This window comes from Oreochromis niloticus, linkage group LG5 (genome assembly GCF_001858045.2).
Source record: "Oreochromis niloticus isolate F11D_XX linkage group LG5, O_niloticus_UMD_NMBU, whole genome shotgun sequence".
Lineage (NCBI taxonomy): Eukaryota > Metazoa > Chordata > Actinopteri > Cichliformes > Cichlidae > Oreochromis > Oreochromis niloticus.
Genome location: NC_031970.2, coordinates 18,298,121 through 18,317,808, shown reverse-complemented (window position 1 = coordinate 18,317,808; position 19,688 = coordinate 18,298,121). Strand labels below are relative to the sequence as shown.

At 40.4% G+C, this 19,688-nt stretch overlaps 1 protein-coding gene across 1 annotated transcript in view; it reads left to right on the top strand.

The window, feature by feature from the left end:
* trim62.1 (tripartite motif containing 62, tandem duplicate 1) overlaps positions 1–12,742 on the top strand; it is a 34,787-nt gene extending 22,045 nt beyond the window's left edge. Inside the window, exons 4-6 of the mRNA XM_003459577.5 lie at positions 1,549–1,805; positions 4,462–4,577; positions 9,944–12,742. Coding sequence (XP_003459625.1) covers positions 1,549–1,805; positions 4,462–4,577; positions 9,944–10,494 — 924 coding nt within the window. The 3' untranslated portion in view covers positions 10,495–12,742. The remainder of the gene's footprint in view (positions 1–1,548; positions 1,806–4,461; positions 4,578–9,943) is intronic.
* Positions 12,743–19,688: the final 6,946 nt, after the last annotated feature.

The following is a 19,688-nucleotide window of genomic DNA, read 5'->3' as shown; positions in this document are numbered from 1 at the left end:
GTCAAAATGAAGGCCAAGTTTAAGAATGGGTGTGGTCCAGAGCATGAGTACATGGATTAATGTAAGATCATTGTGTTACTTCTTTTCTGCACATGTCAGTTGCATTAACATTAAACCTTTCTGCCATCTTAGTTCTGGTACCAACACAGAGGAACAATCCCTCCAGCAGGTCGGCCTTTACCTGTATGTGGTTCCAGTTTTGATACCTTGGCTCACGTTAGATGCGGAGGGTCTCCACGTGAAGGATCGACATTCTCATTCACACGCCCGCCAGGGATTCTCTTGATAATCACTTGCTCCCAGGAAAGGTACCCAGCCTGCTGTCTCCAAGGGCTGCAAAACAGCCATCACAGACATCGCAGCCTGCTGGGCCAAAACAGCAAACACGTCAGTGTGACTGATAGCTGGGCTGCTGCAGTCCTCCTCCTCACCGTCAGTTTTCAACTCTTAACTAGGTAGGAGGGCTGTGTTGGAGCTCACTTTAATGCCACAGCACTCAAAGTCATGTTAACGGGTTCTCACAGGCAGACTAAGAATACCTGTCCCTCGCCTGTGAAAAGCCCCAGAGAGACATGCCTGCTGTTTGAAGAGGATTGATTGAATTTTCAGGCGAGCGTAATTTACAAAAAAAAAAAGACCCAGATGATAGTTCCAAAATCCAGCTCGTCCTGTAAAGATCAGAGGAAATTCTGATCAGGCAAAATATTCATTGAAGCCTCTTAGAGACGACTTTCATCTGAAATTCTTTTTTGGATCGCTCTGAGGTCATTAATTTTCTCTAATTCTGAATTGCTCTGTGATGGGCAGATGTTTGGATTTCTTTTCAGTCAGCGTGCAAACACAAGTTCAATTTTTTTCCATTAAAATGATGACTATTTGAAAAATAAAAGTTTTAATAAAATCTTGCTCAGACGTTTCAAACTGAAATCTCTCCCCTCGTCTCAGTGCAATTTCTGCTGGGTTTTTACGTCACATCCGTTTGTTCTGCCTCTCTGACACTCCAGCTGCTAACACTCAGATGATTAATTCTCTTTGATGTCCATCTTCTCATTCTTCCTGTTAAGCTACAAATCATTTTCTCCAGTTCTTCCAATCTGCCATTCTCTGTCAACTGTTCGGTTCACTCTGCAGTAGCCTCTCCGCCGATCTCGCGGTCGGCCGACTTCCTCCACAAGATTGTGACCTCCTACTGGTCATTTGTTGGGGTTATTTCTGTTAGTGTGTGCTCTTGTTTCTCCTCAGCACAGTATTATAAAACAGATCTGTTTGTTTCCTCCCTGGGAGGTTGTACACATGCTCTCAGAGAGCCACTTAAAATCAATACATGTACAAGCTGAATCAATGAATGGGTGTTAATGTAATATTAACACAATTTAGAGTACTGTGTAAGCCCTTGAATTATTGACCCATGTCTAATTAAGAGTTAGACTGTTGTGACTGAATCACTCAGTAACTACAGTATGAAGTCTGCTTCACAATCCTGTAATGGCATTTTCAAACAGCCTGGCTAAGAAGGGTCTAATTTTCCCACCGTCTTTTGCTTTTCAGTCCTCGGCCAAGAGTCTGCGGGCAACTATCGGTGACGCATTTGAGCGCCTTCATCGATTCCTGCGTGAGCGTCAGAAGAGCATGCTGGAGGAGCTGGAGATGGACACGGCCCGCAAGCTGTCCGACATTGAGCACAAGATCCAGCGCTACAGTCAACAGCTGAGAGATGTCAAGGAGGGCATCCAGATATTGCAGGAGCGCCTCAACGAGACAGGGCGACACGACTTCCTGGAGGGTGTAGCAGTCACATCTGAGAGGTGCTTCTTTTTTTTCCCCCACTCTCTCTCTCACTTAAAATGTATTGTAGTGCAGTAAGAAAATACGAGAGAGGATTTAGGTATATGGAAGTAAAATGGTTGTAGTAGTATCTCAGAACAGGCCAAATGTGTGTTCTGCTTGTGCTGACGTTCAGGAGAAAGTACAGATTTGAGTAACAGCAGTGGCTAATCCCAGAGCAGATGGAGCATTAGCGCTGCAATAAACCAGCTGTAATGTTTAATCTGGGAGTGGCACTTGACTATGATTTAATTGAACAGTTTAATATCTTTAAATTGTCTTGATAAGGTTGACTTTAGAGTTGGCAAAGCTTTAATTAAGTCAAGGATGCCTTAAATTTAGAGTTTGGTACAAATGTGGTGTAATCAAAATGAGGGGTGACCAATACTGTTTTGTTTAGATTTTTGTGAGCTGGAAACAGTCCCGGGAACTGAAGAGGGCATGAAATGAAGCATTTGAAGCACTCAAAATCAAACATGGGCACACATCGAATGAAGGGACTGGCACAACTCCCTCAACCTTTTATTGGGTTCGTTTTAGAACAGGCTATGTCAAAATGTTGAACAGCAATGTTGTTTGATGTATGGGGGAATAAAAGGTTTTGTAGTCAGTCTAAATGATGACAGCATATTCTATAATCCTGATGTATTTTTAAAAAGGTAGAGGTAAGAGCTATTTTGGCACCAGTTTTGAAAATAAAAAACATTACAAACATTATTAGGGGATGTATACAGTCACATCATCAATTGTTAATGTGGACACAGAAGACGAAGGAACAAAAATACTAACAAAAAGAGAAATGAAGAACAGAAATGATGTCGGTCTTCCCAGTAGAGTGTAATCATGAGCCTCATGGTGGCCTGGCACCTTACAAAGATGTTTAATGCTCTTTGTTTTTTTTTCTGTCATGTAGTTTTGTTACATGGGCTACATGTTGCTTCAATAAAGAAAGTACTAGACCACCTACACATTACATCTGCAGAAGCGGTTCAACCAGGGAAAACCACGCCATGAAGCTCCCACCGCACAGTTTTTGTTCTCCTTTTAGTGCCAGAGGAGGATTGGAGCTCTGCACTGTGCGCCTTTCCTCTGTAATTTTATGTGATCTGCCTTTTCGTGGCTGAGTTGCTGTATTTCCTAAAACCTTCCACTTTACAATAGCACCACTTACAGATGATCATGAAATATCTACATAGCTAGAAATTTCATGACCTGACTTGTTGCAACAGTGGTGTTCTATTACAGTACTACTCTGGAATTCAATGAGCTTGTTAGAGCGACCCATTCTTTAGTGTTTCGCATCAAAGGTTGTAAAGGCAGGCTACATGGTTAGGTTTATACACCTTTGACAACAGGAATGAAAACACCTGAACTGGAAGATTAAAAGGAGTGTCACATAATACTTTTGTCCTAACATTTTGTCCTATATTTTCTAAATCAGTGTATGAGGGCAGACTGTCAGTCATTCCATCTTTATTATAGACTCAAATGGTCCAAACAAGAAACTCATCATTTTAATACAGAAAGACAAACTGTGTCAGTGCGTCCATACTTAAGGTAATAAGTTTATATTTGTTAGACCTGCAATAATTTCATTATCAGAAACATTGAGCCTGTAAATAATTTATAAAGGAAATTTCTTAAGATACTTGCACTGATCCATCTCAGTATCTTTTGTAATAATATCATGGCATCATTTTAAGCTACTTGAAGTCTCTCTAGACGCCCTTTCCTCTCGTTTTACCACAAGTGTGCAAAGGTCAGAGGTGTACAATGGGCTCTACGTAAAGAAATTGTCACTTTGTCCGTATATGCAGTTGTGTGCGTAAGAGGCTGTTTGTTTGTGCAGACATCACTTGGCATTGCCTATAAATATTTTCTTCAGAGTAAAGTGCAAAAGTGTTCTTAAAATATGTGATGTGGTCATGGTTTAAAAAAAGCCCCCATCTCCATTGATCTGGAGATGAATTGAAACATGCTGTTCTTGTAAATGCAGATCCAGCAACACTTCTGTGACCCGTACCATCTCTCTGCGAGCTTACAGTCATTTCTTTTATGCAGTCAGATGGCTTACAGTAGCTGCTTGACCCAAATCACCTTGTGATCAGATAAAAGAAGAAAAAAGTTTGCACTCTCAATTTCAAGATGAGGCACAGAAATATTTCAGTGGGATAAAGAAAGAGTAACCCAAGATCTTAGATATCGAAAACGCATGTAAAATCTTGTTTTGACACAGGAGGAAGAATTAGCACATCGACATAGGTTGCCTTAAAAAAGCATTCAAACAGAAGAGCTCAGAAGCGTAGGAAAGTCCCATGAAGATTTCAGTGTTAAACAACCCACTCGATTGCTTGCCTGAACTCTGAACTTCATGTAAGTGCTCTGAGTGATTCATGTAGAGGTTCATATTGAATTGTACAGTGATGATTTTTTTTTTTTTTTTTTTTTAACTCCCTGTGCCTTGAGATTCATGAAGTAGTTTGTCAGCTGCTTAATGGCATATTTAAAACACACAAAGTAGATTTATTACTTGAGGCGTCAATGTTGTGGTCTGAACACCACAGGCAGTGTTATTAAGGGCGGGGGAAAAGCAGCAAATTGGATTTGGACTGTTATTGATCTCTCTTTCTGACTCAGGATCAAGGGGAAGATTCATGAGACCAACCTAACGTATGAGGACTTCCCGACATCAAAGTACATGGGCCCTTTACAGTATACAATATGGAAATCACTCTTCCAGGACATTTCACCAGGTATGAGTCTTATGTCTTAAATTCAATTTGAATGAGTCTGAAATGTTCTTATTGTCATTATGCGAGAATTCCCAAAAACAAAATGCTACTGTTTTCACAGTTTGAACACATTTTACTGTTTGGCTAACTCATTCAGGTTTATATTTGTAATAATGTGTAGAAATTATATAAGTAAGCTGAAGATACTTCAAATAACTTAACAGTTGTAGATCCTACCTTATGCTATATCTACACCAGGGAAATGCAACCTGACAAAAATTATTACAACCGTGTGCAATGAACTTGGAAAAAGTTGACCTGTTGCCTTAAAAAATGGTTGCTTGAAAGATGGGAACCAGGTCTGCAACAACTCACAGTTGCATCGTCAAAGCAACTTTGGTTTCAAGGCAGCAAAAAAATGTAATGTCTGCCATATGTCTGTTATTGATTTGGGCCAAGTTTGCAATATATTATATTATAAGAAAAAAATAAAGTCTTCATTGTGTATTTGTGTATTTCATTGTCACAGGTTCAAATTTAAGTGACCATTAATTTACGTACAGACCTAGTACGTTGAATGGGTTGAATGAAAGAAATGCAAACGGGGTAGGTAACATAACATTTGCAAAGGTATGAGAAAGTGAACGCAATAAATACAAAAATCAAAAGAATTGGGATTTACAACAAAAGGTTTTTTTTAGTTTAGTTTTTGTTTTTTTTGTTGTTTTTTTAAACAACAGGATGTACCACGAAGTGAGATTAATAGCTTAATAAACCATGTCGATCTGACCATGTCAGAGTTTTCTGCTCTTTTATTTGGCTAAATCACTGTCGCACCATGCCAAACACATAATGTGGCTGGCAGTTGGTTATATTTCAAATTTCAGTTTAAAGATGCCTGGAAGTGCATTATTTTCATGGATTCTTCTATTTACAGCATGTTTTAAGTGCAATATAGATGCTCTTCTGGGGAAATCAGTTTTATATGTGCAAGTTAAGCCATACCTTACTAAAACCAGAAAAACAAACTGTATTACATTGTCACAGGAATGGGCATGTGTAAAATTATAAAATTATAAAATCATATTTTATTGTTAGTATTTTTATTGTTAGTAAGTTTTTATCATAATCTGAATCTCTCGGGTAGGTGGCGCTCGTAGGGATCGTTTTGTGTGGAAAAACAGTCACATGTCCGTAAAACTTGAGGCAGAAAGTCCGGCTTAACAGAAAGTTGATAATTATCCTCGTGATATGTTATCTCCTACTGCGGTTTTAAGTTTTGTCAAGCAAGCTAACACAAAAAACCCTTGCTGTGTTGAACTCCCTGCATAGTATACCCCTCAGACGATCTGTGCAATTGCATCACTGCAGGTACTTGCAGTCAGTCACTGAATGCAATCACCAGATAACCAGAAATTATTTTCCTAGTCACAAGGATGTTGGCATCCTATTTTTAATCTAGTGTGACTGAGCCAAAGGAGGTGGTCCGTTTAGGCCAGATGGTGATGAAGAAGAGCTTTGCAAGCTAACCTGCTCGTTAGTCTCTGGAAATGGGAAGATGCAAGTGGAACAATTAATGGCATAAGAATAACTATTACTCTTGTGCCAAAAGCACTAAAAGCCTGAAGAAAACTGCTGTGTGTCCAAGGTGTTTCAAAACTGAGCCAATGCAATGCAGCTTAGAATTATAACGAGATTGTACACAATAAGAGTGGGATTTTGTTTTTTCGTATATTTTCACATTTGATGTGCATTTCAATCTCAAGTATAATCTTAAATTTTATGTAAAGTAAAAAGATCTCAAAGTTTTAAATGAGCTTTGCTTATATGTAGATGCACTGATCCTCTGGTGTGTGACTATAACTACATCATGAGATGTATAGCTGTGCTGTGATGTACTCAGACATGTGGTTTAGTAAATATACAGGTGTTAAAGGAGTGGATACTCACTTTTGAAAAATGTTGCTTGCTTTTAGTGCCGCTCCCACATCCTACCACTAAATGAGTCTAGACAGTGGCTAGCTTAGCTTCTCAGATACAGTGGAAGTAAACAGCTTGTCTGGCTTTGTGCATAACTGAAAGAAATCCATCTAGCAGCCCCTCTAAAGCTCTCATTTACATTGCATGTTTGTTAAATCAGTTTAAAAGCAGCACTTTGCTTTCTGTGTGGCTGTCTGTTCCTGTTTTAAAGCTTCTTTTTTGGCCTGTTTGACTTTGTGCTAAGACTTTAAAACCACAAATTGCTGGTTATACTTTGTTTGTCCATATTAAACAGACAAGACTTTACATGTTAATCAGAGAAATTAAAAGAGCTGGCTGCTGGCTTTGGTTGTGTTTGGACAGAGCCATACTTACTCTTTTCACCCTGTTTCTAGCTGTTGTGTTGATATTTTACCCAAGGATATTAGAAAGGAGTTAATCATCTCAACTAACCTGGAAAGAAAACAAGTAACCACATCTTCCATAGAAGATGGAGCCTAGAATACGTTGATAATCTAATTTTCTTCACAAATATAGAGTGCAGGAACATCCAGCATTAATATTTCTGGGAAGCTTTTGAGCTTCTTTCTCGTCTGTAATCGAACCTGCAGGTTGGTAATGTCCTTCTGTGTTTGCGGTCCTGAGAGGAGCTCTACCATCTCTGCCCTACAGCCATCACTCACTCAGAGGAGATTATTTAAAATAATGTGCTGAGGATTTTTTTTTTACTCCCTCAATCAATTCTCTCATTTCAGCCCGTTGCTGGCTGAGTGGAGGCCGGGCACTTTCTTGGCCTCCCTTGACTGCCTGCCAAATGGAACAATTGGTTACGATCCATCACCAGCAGTTGCCAGAGATGCAACAAAGACATTCTTCCCATCATCCCTTGCTGTCACTGATGGGTTAGCAGAAATAACTACCAGACCCTGTGCCATTATTATTTTTTTTTTCCCCTCCTTTCTCTTTTCCCATTTTTTTTTTTTTTTTTTTTCCTCATGTTCAGCAGCGGGGAAATAGTCTCCTCATGTGTGTCTGCCTTCATGTTTCTTCATATGACACACAGAGGCACTCCGCTTATGAAATTTTAATGACTCGATTGTAACAAACACTGCAGATGTCATTGTGTGAAGAAGCTATTGTGCTGTCCACTGGCAGGCTGCCAGACATTTCACCTCCATTTATCCCGGCTGATATAAATACGGGAGAACTGGAAAGTTGCCCTTGCCTCTCTTTCCTGAATTTGCTTCATATAAAAGAGGGCAAAGGGAACAAGATGTTATTGTTTGGCCTGAAGTGCTTCCCTTATAACTAAACATTTGCAGACCCGCCTAAAATTGCTTAACTGCACTGAGAAATGGCCTCCTACAGGCGAGGAGGGCTGTGAGCTGAAGCTGCTCCTCCCATCCCTGTAATTACTGCTTCTTCTCTTCACATGGTCACATCCTGTGCAGACTCATGAAAGCACTTCATTTTTGAAGTATATGATATATACAAGAATGTAAAAACTCATTATGAAGACTACATCACAGTGTATGCACACTCACATGCATACGGGTCATGTTCCTGAAATAGGAGTTGAGCTGCAGTGGGGTGTGCCATATAATGACAAGTCATTACTCGTCCTCTACCACAGGCCAGGAGTCTGGTCACCTTCTCCAATTCTGGCAGCAATTATACATACACTATAGTGTAATGTTGTTTGGGTTAAATGATTGGTTTTCCCAAAACATAACACAATACCTCTTACTTTAACTCAGTGGTAGTGCAGACATTTTGGTATTTAAGGAGCCGACCTTTACCAGAGTGTACTTTGCAAAAAAGAAATGTACAACGAGAAATGCCTCCTAGTGAAAATGGCTTGGAAAAATCTGGTTTGTCAGACTTCGTGATTGCATTCAGCCCCCCCCTCCCTTTGGTGACCAATCAAATGTAGCTACATTGAAGACTTATAGTTACAAGGCGATTGGAGAAGGGTTGCTTCCCATCATGTGACCTGTACAAACAGTCACAACCCAACTTGGACTCACTGCAGTCTCAGACAGATTGATGAAGGTTTGAAATTAATTGACGTCTAATTTATAAATCCAGATAGATTGGAGGCAACATGTTAGCAATCTGAGTCAAACCACTGATAAGTGCAACCTGTCTGTGACACAATTACTTAAAATTGACGATTTGGCCCCGTTCAACCACAGACTGTTAGCAGACTGATTGCAACTGTTTGAAAGTGGTCTGTGAAGCATTCATATTAAAGGAAGCGAGATCCCAGGGTCACTGCACACGGTCACAAAAGTTTTCTTTAGTGGGACATTATTGGTCAAACATCGGCATTGACCAGCTTTGTTGAATTAACAGCGATTAGCATCTGAGCAAACAAAATGATTTTGGTTGTCAGCCACATTCACAGCTGCTGCATCTCTAACTAACTGATTCATTAAATTTTAATTTCACAGCTTGGTGAGTGTGGATTGGTAAAGTTTATGAAACTTGGATCTCTGTGCTTTCACTCAGATGTCAGAAACATTACACAACAATTAAGCCCCTGAATCATTTTTAGAAACTAACTTGTAAGAGACTCAATAATAAAGATTATTATTATTATTATCATTATCATTGTTGTCGTTGTCGTCGTCGTCATAATGATGATGATGATGATGATGATACAAACACCAGAGGTTCAGTTCACCAAATAAAGGCAAACAGAGAAATTGTGATGTATCCCAGATTGGCTGGTTGTCATAGTTACCATGGACAACATATGGCCAAGTTGTTGCACTATGAGTTACCCTCCAAAATCATGCCCCTAATTAAAATATCTGCTGTCACCATCCTGTGCCTTTTAAAAACAGCAGCAATCACAGATCCTGAAGACGGTTCTTCATAACTCTGCTTGGAGGTTTGAGCTTGTTGTCATGCAGCAGAATAAATTTGGGACTGATCAGAAGCCTCCCCGATGGATAAGAAGATCTGAAGTTTTAAACTTTTTTAAGTTTTAAAACTTTTTGCAAAGTACTGCAAATCAGAATCTGAGAATAAAGCCAGGACTTTTTTTCCAACTTTCAGTTTGTGATCAAAATGACGAAATCGATGGTAACTTTTCTGTTTCATCACCCTGACCCCACCTCTCCTACAAAGTGACCAGCAACCTTCGAGTGTTCACTCACTGCCTCAGCATAAAACTGTTCCCGCAGCGGCAGCACGATGAAGCAAACGGACTTGCTGAGAATAACACTGCTGTCCTTGCTTTTCTGTCTGGCTGAGTCATAACATATTAATGTGTGTGTTTCCTTGTTTTACTTTTTGGTGTTTTCTTTTTCATTGTTCAGTCTCTTTTCAGGGTTAAATCTGAAACTAAATAAAATGCTCGCTCTTTACTTCAACTTCAACTTGTTCATTTCTTTCTTCAGTGCCAGCAGCTTTGACCCTCGACCCCATCACAGCCCACCAAAGACTGATTCTCTCAGACGACTGCACCATTGTGGCCTACGGGAATCTCCATCCACAGCCTCTGCAGGACTCCCCTCGGCGCTTTGATGTCGAGGTGTCCGTTCTGGGTGCAGAGGGCTTTTCGTCTGGCGTTCATTACTGGGAGGTGATGGTGTCGGAGAAGACGCAGTGGATGATCGGCGTGGCCAACGAGACAGTCAGTCGCAAAGGCAGCATCCAAATCCAGCCGAGCCGCGGCTTCTACTGCATCGTTATGCACGACGGGAACCAGTACAGCGCCTGCACTGAGCCCTGGACCCGTCTCAATGTCAAGAGCAAGCTGGAGAAGGTGGGGGTGTTCCTGGACTACCCCAAAGGCCTGCTCATCTTCTACAACGCAGATGACATGTCTTGGCTCTACACCTACCGAGAGAAATTCCCCCCCAAGGTCTTCCCCTACTTCAGCCCTGGCCAGAGTCACGCTAATGGCAAGAATGTGCAGCCACTGCGAATCAACACTGTACGCCTTTAAGAGCTGCTCGCCTCTGTGATCTGAGTTGTCCTGACAGATGAATCCGTCATCGATGAATCCACGGGTTTCACGTGTTTCAAAAGATGTTTAAGAAATCACTTTCAAAATGTTAAATAGGGTGTTTGAAATGCTTCTTTCCTTCAGTTCGGTGTAGGAATTGTGCTCGATGTTGCTCTTAAAACTAAAAACTTCTTTTTTTTTTTTCTTCTTCTTCTTCTCTTTTTGACTTGAAGTGATCGTACAGGTACAGCCTGCTGTTGAGCCTCATTCTGCATCTTTTATGAAAAAGATGGCATTAAATGGAGACAGTGGGGACCCCTGGGCTTATTTTGAGGTCTGTGGCAGCAGTGGAAAAAATAAATAAATAAAAGTTATCCTCAGTTTTAAAGTAACTGTCTAAGGCCCACCTTGCACACTCCCAGGGGGCTCTGCTCTCCGTATCAAGCTCCAGGCTTTTCAGACTTGACGTCCCTCTCTCTTTCCCTCCGTCTCCCTGTCCAAACAAGTGGACAGTGGATACCGGTCACTTGTCTTCTCTTCGCTGTACAGTTGGCTTAGCTTTGTCTGTGGAATGTGATTGACAGCACTTGGCTCCTATTTTGGCTTTTGGTTGGACAGCGATCTTCTCGTCAAGTCTGCTGGCACTTTTTTTTTAAACTTGTCTCTGACACCATGGTAGTTCCTCCTACATCCATGTGTCTGTACAGGTTTTATCATTGTGCAGAAAGTTCCAGTTCTGTGTGCACCAGCACCTAAATGAATGATTATAGAAGTCCATAGGCTGCTGAGGTGATGAGGTTGTGCAGACATATGCTGCTCATTGGTGGAAATGAATACTTTGTGTGTGTGTGTGTGTGTGTGTGTGTATAAAGTATCAGTAGTTTAAAAAACAAAAGTGTCATCATGCTGGATCATGTTTAAGTTACACAACGCCTGATGTTTGATCATATGTCTTGATGTCAAAAACATTTGTAAATCATACTGACTGAGCAGAGACAAATGCATAAATTCTCAGATGTGAAAAATCTGACCATTATAGATCAGTTCTGAGACCAACTGTTCGCTTTGTTATTCTAAATCCTGTCATTTGTGTAAACTGTACATTTTAGGAACTTTTAATTATCAAATAAAAGGTGATGGATGGATGAACTCGAGCAGTAATAGGATGTTTCCTGTGACTTGCATTCCCAAAGCTGCTGCAGCCGCCGCCGTCGCTGTGATTAGAATCACTGAGAAGTCCTCAGAGGCTCACTTGTGTTTTTGACATGTGCCTCAAGTGCTCTTGTTTATCATTAGTTAAACACAAGTCGAGCAGAATCTGCTCTAAGAGGCTCTTGTCCCTCGGCCAGTTCCGGCACACTGAGAGACGCGTGAGGCGCTCGGAGGGGATGTTCACGGGTGTGTTTGTGCAGCCTGCTGCAGCTATAATTTTAAATCCAGCTTTGGTTGTGGTTGATAAACACCCATCTGGCCATCCAGGCATACCCACGGAGCGGCCAAAATGTTTATTGCAAAATACCCTGCTATCAAGCAGAGCTTAATAGATTTTTCTTCTGCGGGAAATCTACAAATGAGAAACACAAAAAAAGGATCAGTTTGACCTTCCATCGCCTCTGTACACGTTTGCATTAGTACGTGTGTCCTCTTGTTTTGTCCGTGTAAAAGAAAAATCGGGGCAGTGCCCCTGTTTTTGTAGGATGTGATTGCAGTATGTGCAGTATGACGCAAACTAGGGTCAAATTTTGTGAATCTGCAGATGATTCTGTGCGCTTGTCTTAGCTTGCACAGATCTGCAGGGGCCTGTGAGTTATTCACCAGTTATCTGATGTGGCTGAGTAACACCTGGCACACCTCAGATACCCAACAAAAATGCCTCCAGATAACACAGTGGGTTATTTTTCTCTCTTCGATCTGTTATTATGGAAAACATCCTTGGAGTAACCCCCCAGGTTAAAACAAAACTTGACCCCAGTTTGTTGCAGACCCTTGTGCTGTCTGCTTCATTAGGACTTTATATTAAATATTAAGAAGGAGATTATTGTGAGGTGATGTTACTGGTGACGGTGATGCGAATGGTTAAAATGACGATAGTATCTATGACACTTTTAATGATTATTATGATGATTGTGTCTTTTGATGAGGGGCCTCCTTGCGCACCCATCATTGTGTGAATATATTCTAGTGAGCTTTTGCCACTGGAGGTTTGTGGGAAATGTTTTAATGTACAATAAATGACTGCGAAAAATCACACAGTCTCATTAACTTTGTTTTGATGGTGCATCGGCAGCGACTCCGCGGAGCAATCCGGTTCATTTTTCTCATAATACCAATTCGGAAAACTGAAGTGTGCTCATCTGCACACCTCAGTGTGCCACAGAACAGAGTGTTTAATAGAGAACTTACATAGCAACTGCAGCTCAAGAAATCAGTGGATCAGAGAATTGATCCCCGGCTCCTCCAGTCTGCAAAACAGAGTGTCCTTGGAAAACATGTCCTAAGAAACTGCTGTAAACACTTCTTAAGAAGTGAACGAGTGGGTGAATGTATGTTGTAGCACATTAAATGGTCAGTAAGTCTAAAAAAGCAATACATAAATGGACTCTATCTTTTGAGTGGGAGCATGTCATCACGCATGACTAGTTTTCATTTTGGAGGAGATGTCATCAATCTTAAATCTACTTAACTTTATTCCCTTTTCCTTTCCTTTTCCCCCCTCTCACATTTTCTAGAAAAATGGAGCACAGCTTTATCTCAGGGTGTAAAATCAAAACATTCAGTCTTCACCCAAACCCAGTCTTAGTGCTCCTTTTGTGCAGCACCACCTGGCGTTTAACTTCACCTTTTATATGTGCTGTTTCCTTTGGGCATTGAAGGGTAGCGGTCATCTATTCCTCCATCTGTGACGATCTGTCACGTTTTTGCTAAAACATCATCATAATGAACATCATGCGGCAGCTGAAACCAAAACCCTAAAAATGAAACATCTGGTAGGCAGATGAGTCCTGCTTGAAATGTAGGAAGGCTTTGTCTGAGCTTGTCAATACCTGCTCCAGATCAGAGAGTTTTCATGCCACACATTTTATTGGGCTGTGCCAAACTCGCAGCTCTGCTAAGGTATCCAGCAGGGAGGTGGGAGGCTGTGCACTCTTTTTCATTACTGTTCCCTATTTTGGCTGAGACTGAGGCTCGGGCGTGTGACATGATGAATAAAAAAAGATGTCTGCTGGAGTTCAGTGTTCCCTCACTGCGGGTGAGCCACCGTTTTCAATGCATCCTGTTCGTCTGCCATCTGTGATGGAAGTTCAGTGAAACAGCAAAGAAGAAACTGTTGTGCAGCCCCTTTATTTTATTTTTTAAATCTTGACAAAAACGATTAACGTCTGAGTCACGTTCTGCGTCAAAAACCCCAGGAAGAAAAAAAAAATCGTATTTGTGTTTCTGACTTTGTGCCTTAGTTCTTTCTTCTTTCACACTCCAAAGCAATTGAGCGTTGTTTCATGAACACACGGTGCAGTTTGAAGCAGTGCCATTGATTCAGAGCAGACCCTCAGGACAAGAGGCTTCATATTCTCAGCTTTGACTCTGGGTACTTTTCTCAGCTCGCTCCTGTGATTAAAGACATTTTTATCCGAGGAGAAGGTGTCCAACCCGTAATAGACATTTTTCCCAGAGGGGAAAGTGTCCATTAAAAAGTCACTGAGCTCTCCTTTGAGAGACCCGTATCTGATTCCAGTCTGATGTGGCCCTCCTGAGGCGGGAGTGTAGGGTTTTTAATCTTCTAAGTGATGGGGAAAGCAGAAATAGAGGCTCACTTTTGTCATCATTTTTTTTCCCTTCCTACTGAAGAACAAGAGCTTCAGCCGTAATGCTGGTGGCACGAACAGATCCATCATCTGTGTTATTATGCAGTTCATGTTCATGGATTATGCACCGTATTAGATTAAATGGGACTTGAGGATCATGACTGTGCCACAGGATTTTACACCATCTCACTGCTGAAGGGATTAGTCCAACATCTATTTTGTTAATTGATTGAACACTGAGGTCATTTATCAAGCCGGAATGCCAAACATTGTCTGCTTCCTGTTTCTTCCATGTGTGGACTTCTTTTTCTCTCGTATAGGGGCGTGATTGTCCATTAGTTATGCATTTTTGGACACAATTCTCCATTACTGGCTTCTCTTCAACAGCTCAATGTAGAATCCAGAATCCTTCTCCTTAAATACAAAGTCTTGAATAATTAGCCTCTATTATATCTTAAAGACCTCATAGTACATTATTATTCTAACAGAGCACTTCGCTCTCAGACTGCTGGCTTACTTTCAATTCCTTGAATTTCTAAAAGTAGAAGGGGAGGCAGGCCCCTCTCCTCTGGATTCAGCTCCCAGTTTGGATTCAGGAGACAAGACACCCTCTCTGCTTTTAAGACTAGGCTTAAAACCTTCCTTATAGAGCTGGATAGGATGGCTGTCCCTCCCTGAGCCTGCTTTATGGGGTATTTTCCTGTTAAAAGGGAGTTTTTCCTTCCCACCATGACCAAGTGCTTTATAGGGGGTTATTTAATTGTAGGGGTTTTCTTCAGTACCTTGAGCAATCTGTTGTTGTCATTTGGAGCTTCATAAAGGAACAGATGAACTTTAGATAGAGTTTTGTATCCCCCTTTGGTTGATAAACACACTCCAGAGCTCATTAAAGAAATAAAAAAATCTTGCCTTCATCCTGTCTCAGAAATTGAAAACAGAAAAGAAAAAAAAGTTATGTGTAGGTGAAGCAGAGGATTACTCATCTAGCTGGGAGCAGATAAATCACTTGTGGGCGCCTTGTTAAGGCAATAAAATGTTACGCCATTAGGAAGAAAATGATCTCAAATCTTGTATAACAATACAGTTTGTTGTTCTTTTCCCCCCTCCTCACAGATCACAGTTTCAGCACTGAATGTAAGAACTTCAGGAATGAGGAAATTTGAACCAACTTTTCCTCAAAATTTCATCATCTACTTATATAAAATAAAAAATCCTCCCTCTCCCTCTCGCTTTCACACACACACACACCACACTCTCCACTGCACTCCTCAAACTTTAGCGGACACACAGAGAAATTGACCTCCTTGTATAATCTTGCGTGAGTCAGTGTATTTGTCAGCACAAGTCTCTGCACCGTAAAAGAAGCAGTGCGAAGGCCTTTGGCTCAATCAGAGAGGAGACAGTCTAATTCACCTTCATCCTGTTTCCTGAGTCCTCCTCATGCCTCTCCTGTTACATGCTGAAGCACTGAACACAGCGAAGTCCAGGCTTGTTGTTGTAGCAGAGTGCCCTCTGGTGTTGGCATGCTTCCCTAAGTTTTGCCTGCTACATCATGTCAGTATTTTTTTTTTATCTGAATTATTCATCATTAAAAGAACAACGCGGACATTTTTTATGCAAATAGTTGAAGTAGAAACCTGAAGCAGTAGTAAAAGTTTCAAAGGGGAAAAAAAATCATTTCCATGTCTCCTCTAGAGACGTCAGGCCTGTGCAGCAGGTGATAACAATAGTTTGGTCCTAAGTTTTTGGATAGTGACACAGTTTTGGGTTTTGTTTGTTTGTTGTTTGTTTTTTAATTTTGTCTCTGCACACCACTGCAGTGGATTTTAAATCAAAGAATCGGTATGTGACGCACAGGCTTCCAGCTTTAATTCAAAGGGTTTGACAAAAGTAATGCAATAATTCAGGAGTTATAGTCTTTTTTAAATTTTTAAAATGTTTTTTTTAAATAAATAGTCCCCCATTTTCTAAAAACGTTCAGAATCAGTTGAACAAACTAGCAGAATTGTAATTGTTTTGATTACGCGGATGAAAATCCTTTGCAGTTAATGATGTTCTGCTGAAGGTGCTGCTTGTTTGTGAGTCTCTCTGCCTCCAGTTTTGCATTTATTGAAAAGCGACACTGCTGGATTGTGATCAGCTATCTGACTTGGCCATTCAAGAATATGCCCAACCTGTTTACTTTTCTTTAGCAGTATGCTTTGGTCATTATCCATTATTAGCACTGCGAAGCACTCGGCCATAGCCTGAATCTGTAGACTTCAGATGTGATGATGTGACTGCTGCTCTACATCATCAAATAAACACTAGTGGCCTGGTTCCCTGCAGCCATTCATGCCGATGCCATAACGCTACGTCGATCATGTTTGACAGATTTCTGGCTTCAGATGAGCCGTTTCTCTCCTCCATCAATTTCTCTTCCCATGATTCTGGTACAAGTTTATTTTAGTTTCAACGCTCTGAAGAACAGAACTGTGCAGGTTCCTGCAGATATTTTCTGTCAAAGTCTAATCTAATCTGTCCTCCTTGTTCTTGAGTGTAACCAGTGGTTTGCACCTTGTTGTAAACCGTCTATATTTCCATACATGAAGGTGTCTCTTGATTGTAGATCTAAAAAAATGATACACCTCGACTTGGATGGATGTTATGAAGGTGTTTTCCTTAAAGACGGAAATAATTCTGCCATCATACACTTTAACTGTCTGTTATGGTCTTTCAGATCTTTTGATGTTGCTGAGCTGGCCGGTGCATTCCTTCTTTTCAGGAATGTGATTGATGATTTGGCAACTCTTAAAGTCTTTCCCATTTTTTTCAGTCGGAAAATAGAATTCTTCACTTTTCACTGACAAGATCAACACTTGGAATTAACTCCAGCTCATTTATCAGCTTCATTTGTCATGAAATAACCAGGGAACCTGGCTATGAAATGGCCTGTCAGTTAATTATCCAATTATTTCTGAGCCACTGAAAATCTCTGTAACACCTAAACAGTTGATGGAAAACTTTTGCTCAGTCACTCGAATTAAAGCTTAAAGTCTGCACTTAAATCACATGATGATTGTTTGATTTAAATAGTCTGTAGCAAAAAAAAAAAAGGTCTCACTGTCCACAAACGTATGGAATGAACTGTAGATGTCTCAATAAAGCGCAGAGACAAGAGAAGAAGCACAAAATTGAAGTAAATGTGATGGGAAACTAAATTAAGATTAATTTGAAAGTTATTCCTCTAAAAGTTTAATTTGGATTTTTTTTTTTTTAATTTTTAATGCTCTCTTTAACTAAAGAGAGCATGCCAGAAGCAATTTGAGACCTATTGGTCTAAAGCGGCTCTACCATTTGCGAAACTGGTCTTAAGTTGTTTTGGGTTTCCTTTTTTCTTTTTTTTTCACAGATTTGAGAAATGTGCTGTCTCCTGTGTCTGGACAGGAAAACCCGATAACCTTTTCTGAGCCGGATACATGCCTGTTAAATATGAAGATATTGCCAGAGGACTAAGTCAGTGTTGTTTGTAAAGCAGAGGTGTCAAGTGTACAGCCTGCAGGCCAGAACCAGCAGAGAGAGAGAGGGGGGCCATGAACATGAACGAGTTTGACACCACTGATATAAAAGAAACAAAAACTTATCGTCAATTATCTCTAAATCTCACTAATAACACCTTACATTTTGTTTGTTTAGCCAATGCATACAAAAGAAGATTCTTCTGTAGGATCACAGACTTTAAGAGCCAGGTTTTAGTTTTTGCAGGGACTTGTTGCCAGACAACCAGATGAAAGTCGAACAAGTCCCCAACAACAGAAACAGGCAACACGGGAACAACTTCAGCTGTTAATCAGAGAGATTTAGTGGGGCTGAATAGTACTTCTTTGGGACTTTTTGAAAGAGCAAGGGTACCTATTCCAATCTGTGCAAAGTTAATATTCAACTTAAAGGACAAAAATGAGAGTGGAAATAATTTCTATTTACTAAAAAAGAGCTTTTATTACTCATAAATAAGCATTATAAGTAGACACTCATTGGACATTTTATTAGAAACACCTTGCTAGTACAATAGTTCAATGCTTTTGAATTTTTTAATTGAACAAGAAACATTCCTCAGAGATTCTGGTCCATATTGATATCATAGCATCACATGGGTGCTGCAGATTTGCTTTCGGCACATCCATGATGTGAATCTGTTGTTCCACAAAATCCCAGAGATGCTCTGTTGGATTACTGGATTGAGATCTGTTGACAGTGGAGGCCATTTGAGTACAGTGAACTCATTGTCACGTTCAACAAAGCAGTTTGAGATGATTTGAGCTTTGTGACATGACGCTTTATCCTGCTGGAAGCAGCCATCAGAAGATGGGTACAGTGTGTCAGAAACAATACTCAGGTAGACTTTGGTGTTTAAATGATACTCAGATCATACAAAGTGACCCAAAATGTGCCAAAAAATATCCCTCACACTTACCATCACCACCAGCCTGAGCCACTGATATCAGGCAGGATGGATGCAACCTTTCATGTTATTAACACCAAATTCTGACCCTACCATCTGATCAGATCAGGCAACATTTTACCAATCTTTTATTGTCCAATTTTGGGGAACCTGTGTGATGATAGCCTCAGTTTCCTGTTCTTAGCTGTCAGGATTGGAACCACGTGTGGTCTTCTGCTATTGTAGCCCATCTGCTTTAAGGTTCAAGAAGAGATGCTCTTCTGCACACCTTGGTTGTAATGTTCTTTGAGTGTTCCCGAGAGGCTGAAGCAGTCTGGCCATTCTCCTCTGACCTCAACATAAGTATTTTCTCTTTTATGGAGAAAATACTTATGGTTAAGTGGGAAAATCCCAGCATATCTGCAGCTTCTGAAATTCTCAGGCCAGCCTGTCTGGCATCAACAACCCCAGCACGTTCAAGGTCACCCAGATCTTTCTTCCCCATTCTTCAGTTGGATGTTACGACCATGTCTACAAGCCTAAATGCATAGAGTTGCTGCCAGTTGACTGGTTGACTGGAGATTGATGTTAAAGAGCAGTTGAACAGGTGTCCCTAGTGAAGTGGATGGTAAGTGTGTGTATATATATATATATATATATATATATATATATATATATATATATATATATATATATATATATATATATATATCTACACATAATAAAAGTACTTTCTGCAAAACAGTTTTTTATTACTAATAAGTATGTATACAGTGTCACATTATATATTATATTGCAGTTAGCTGAGATGTTGAAGATGAATAAAAATACCCTTCAGTGTTTTTCTCTTCTGTTGTAGCAGCTAACAAGTCACAGAAAGCAGAAACATGGCAAAGAAACAGAAATCACAGATTTAACACTTCAGGATGCTTTTATAAAGTGATCATTTGTTCTCTTTCAGTGCGCAATTG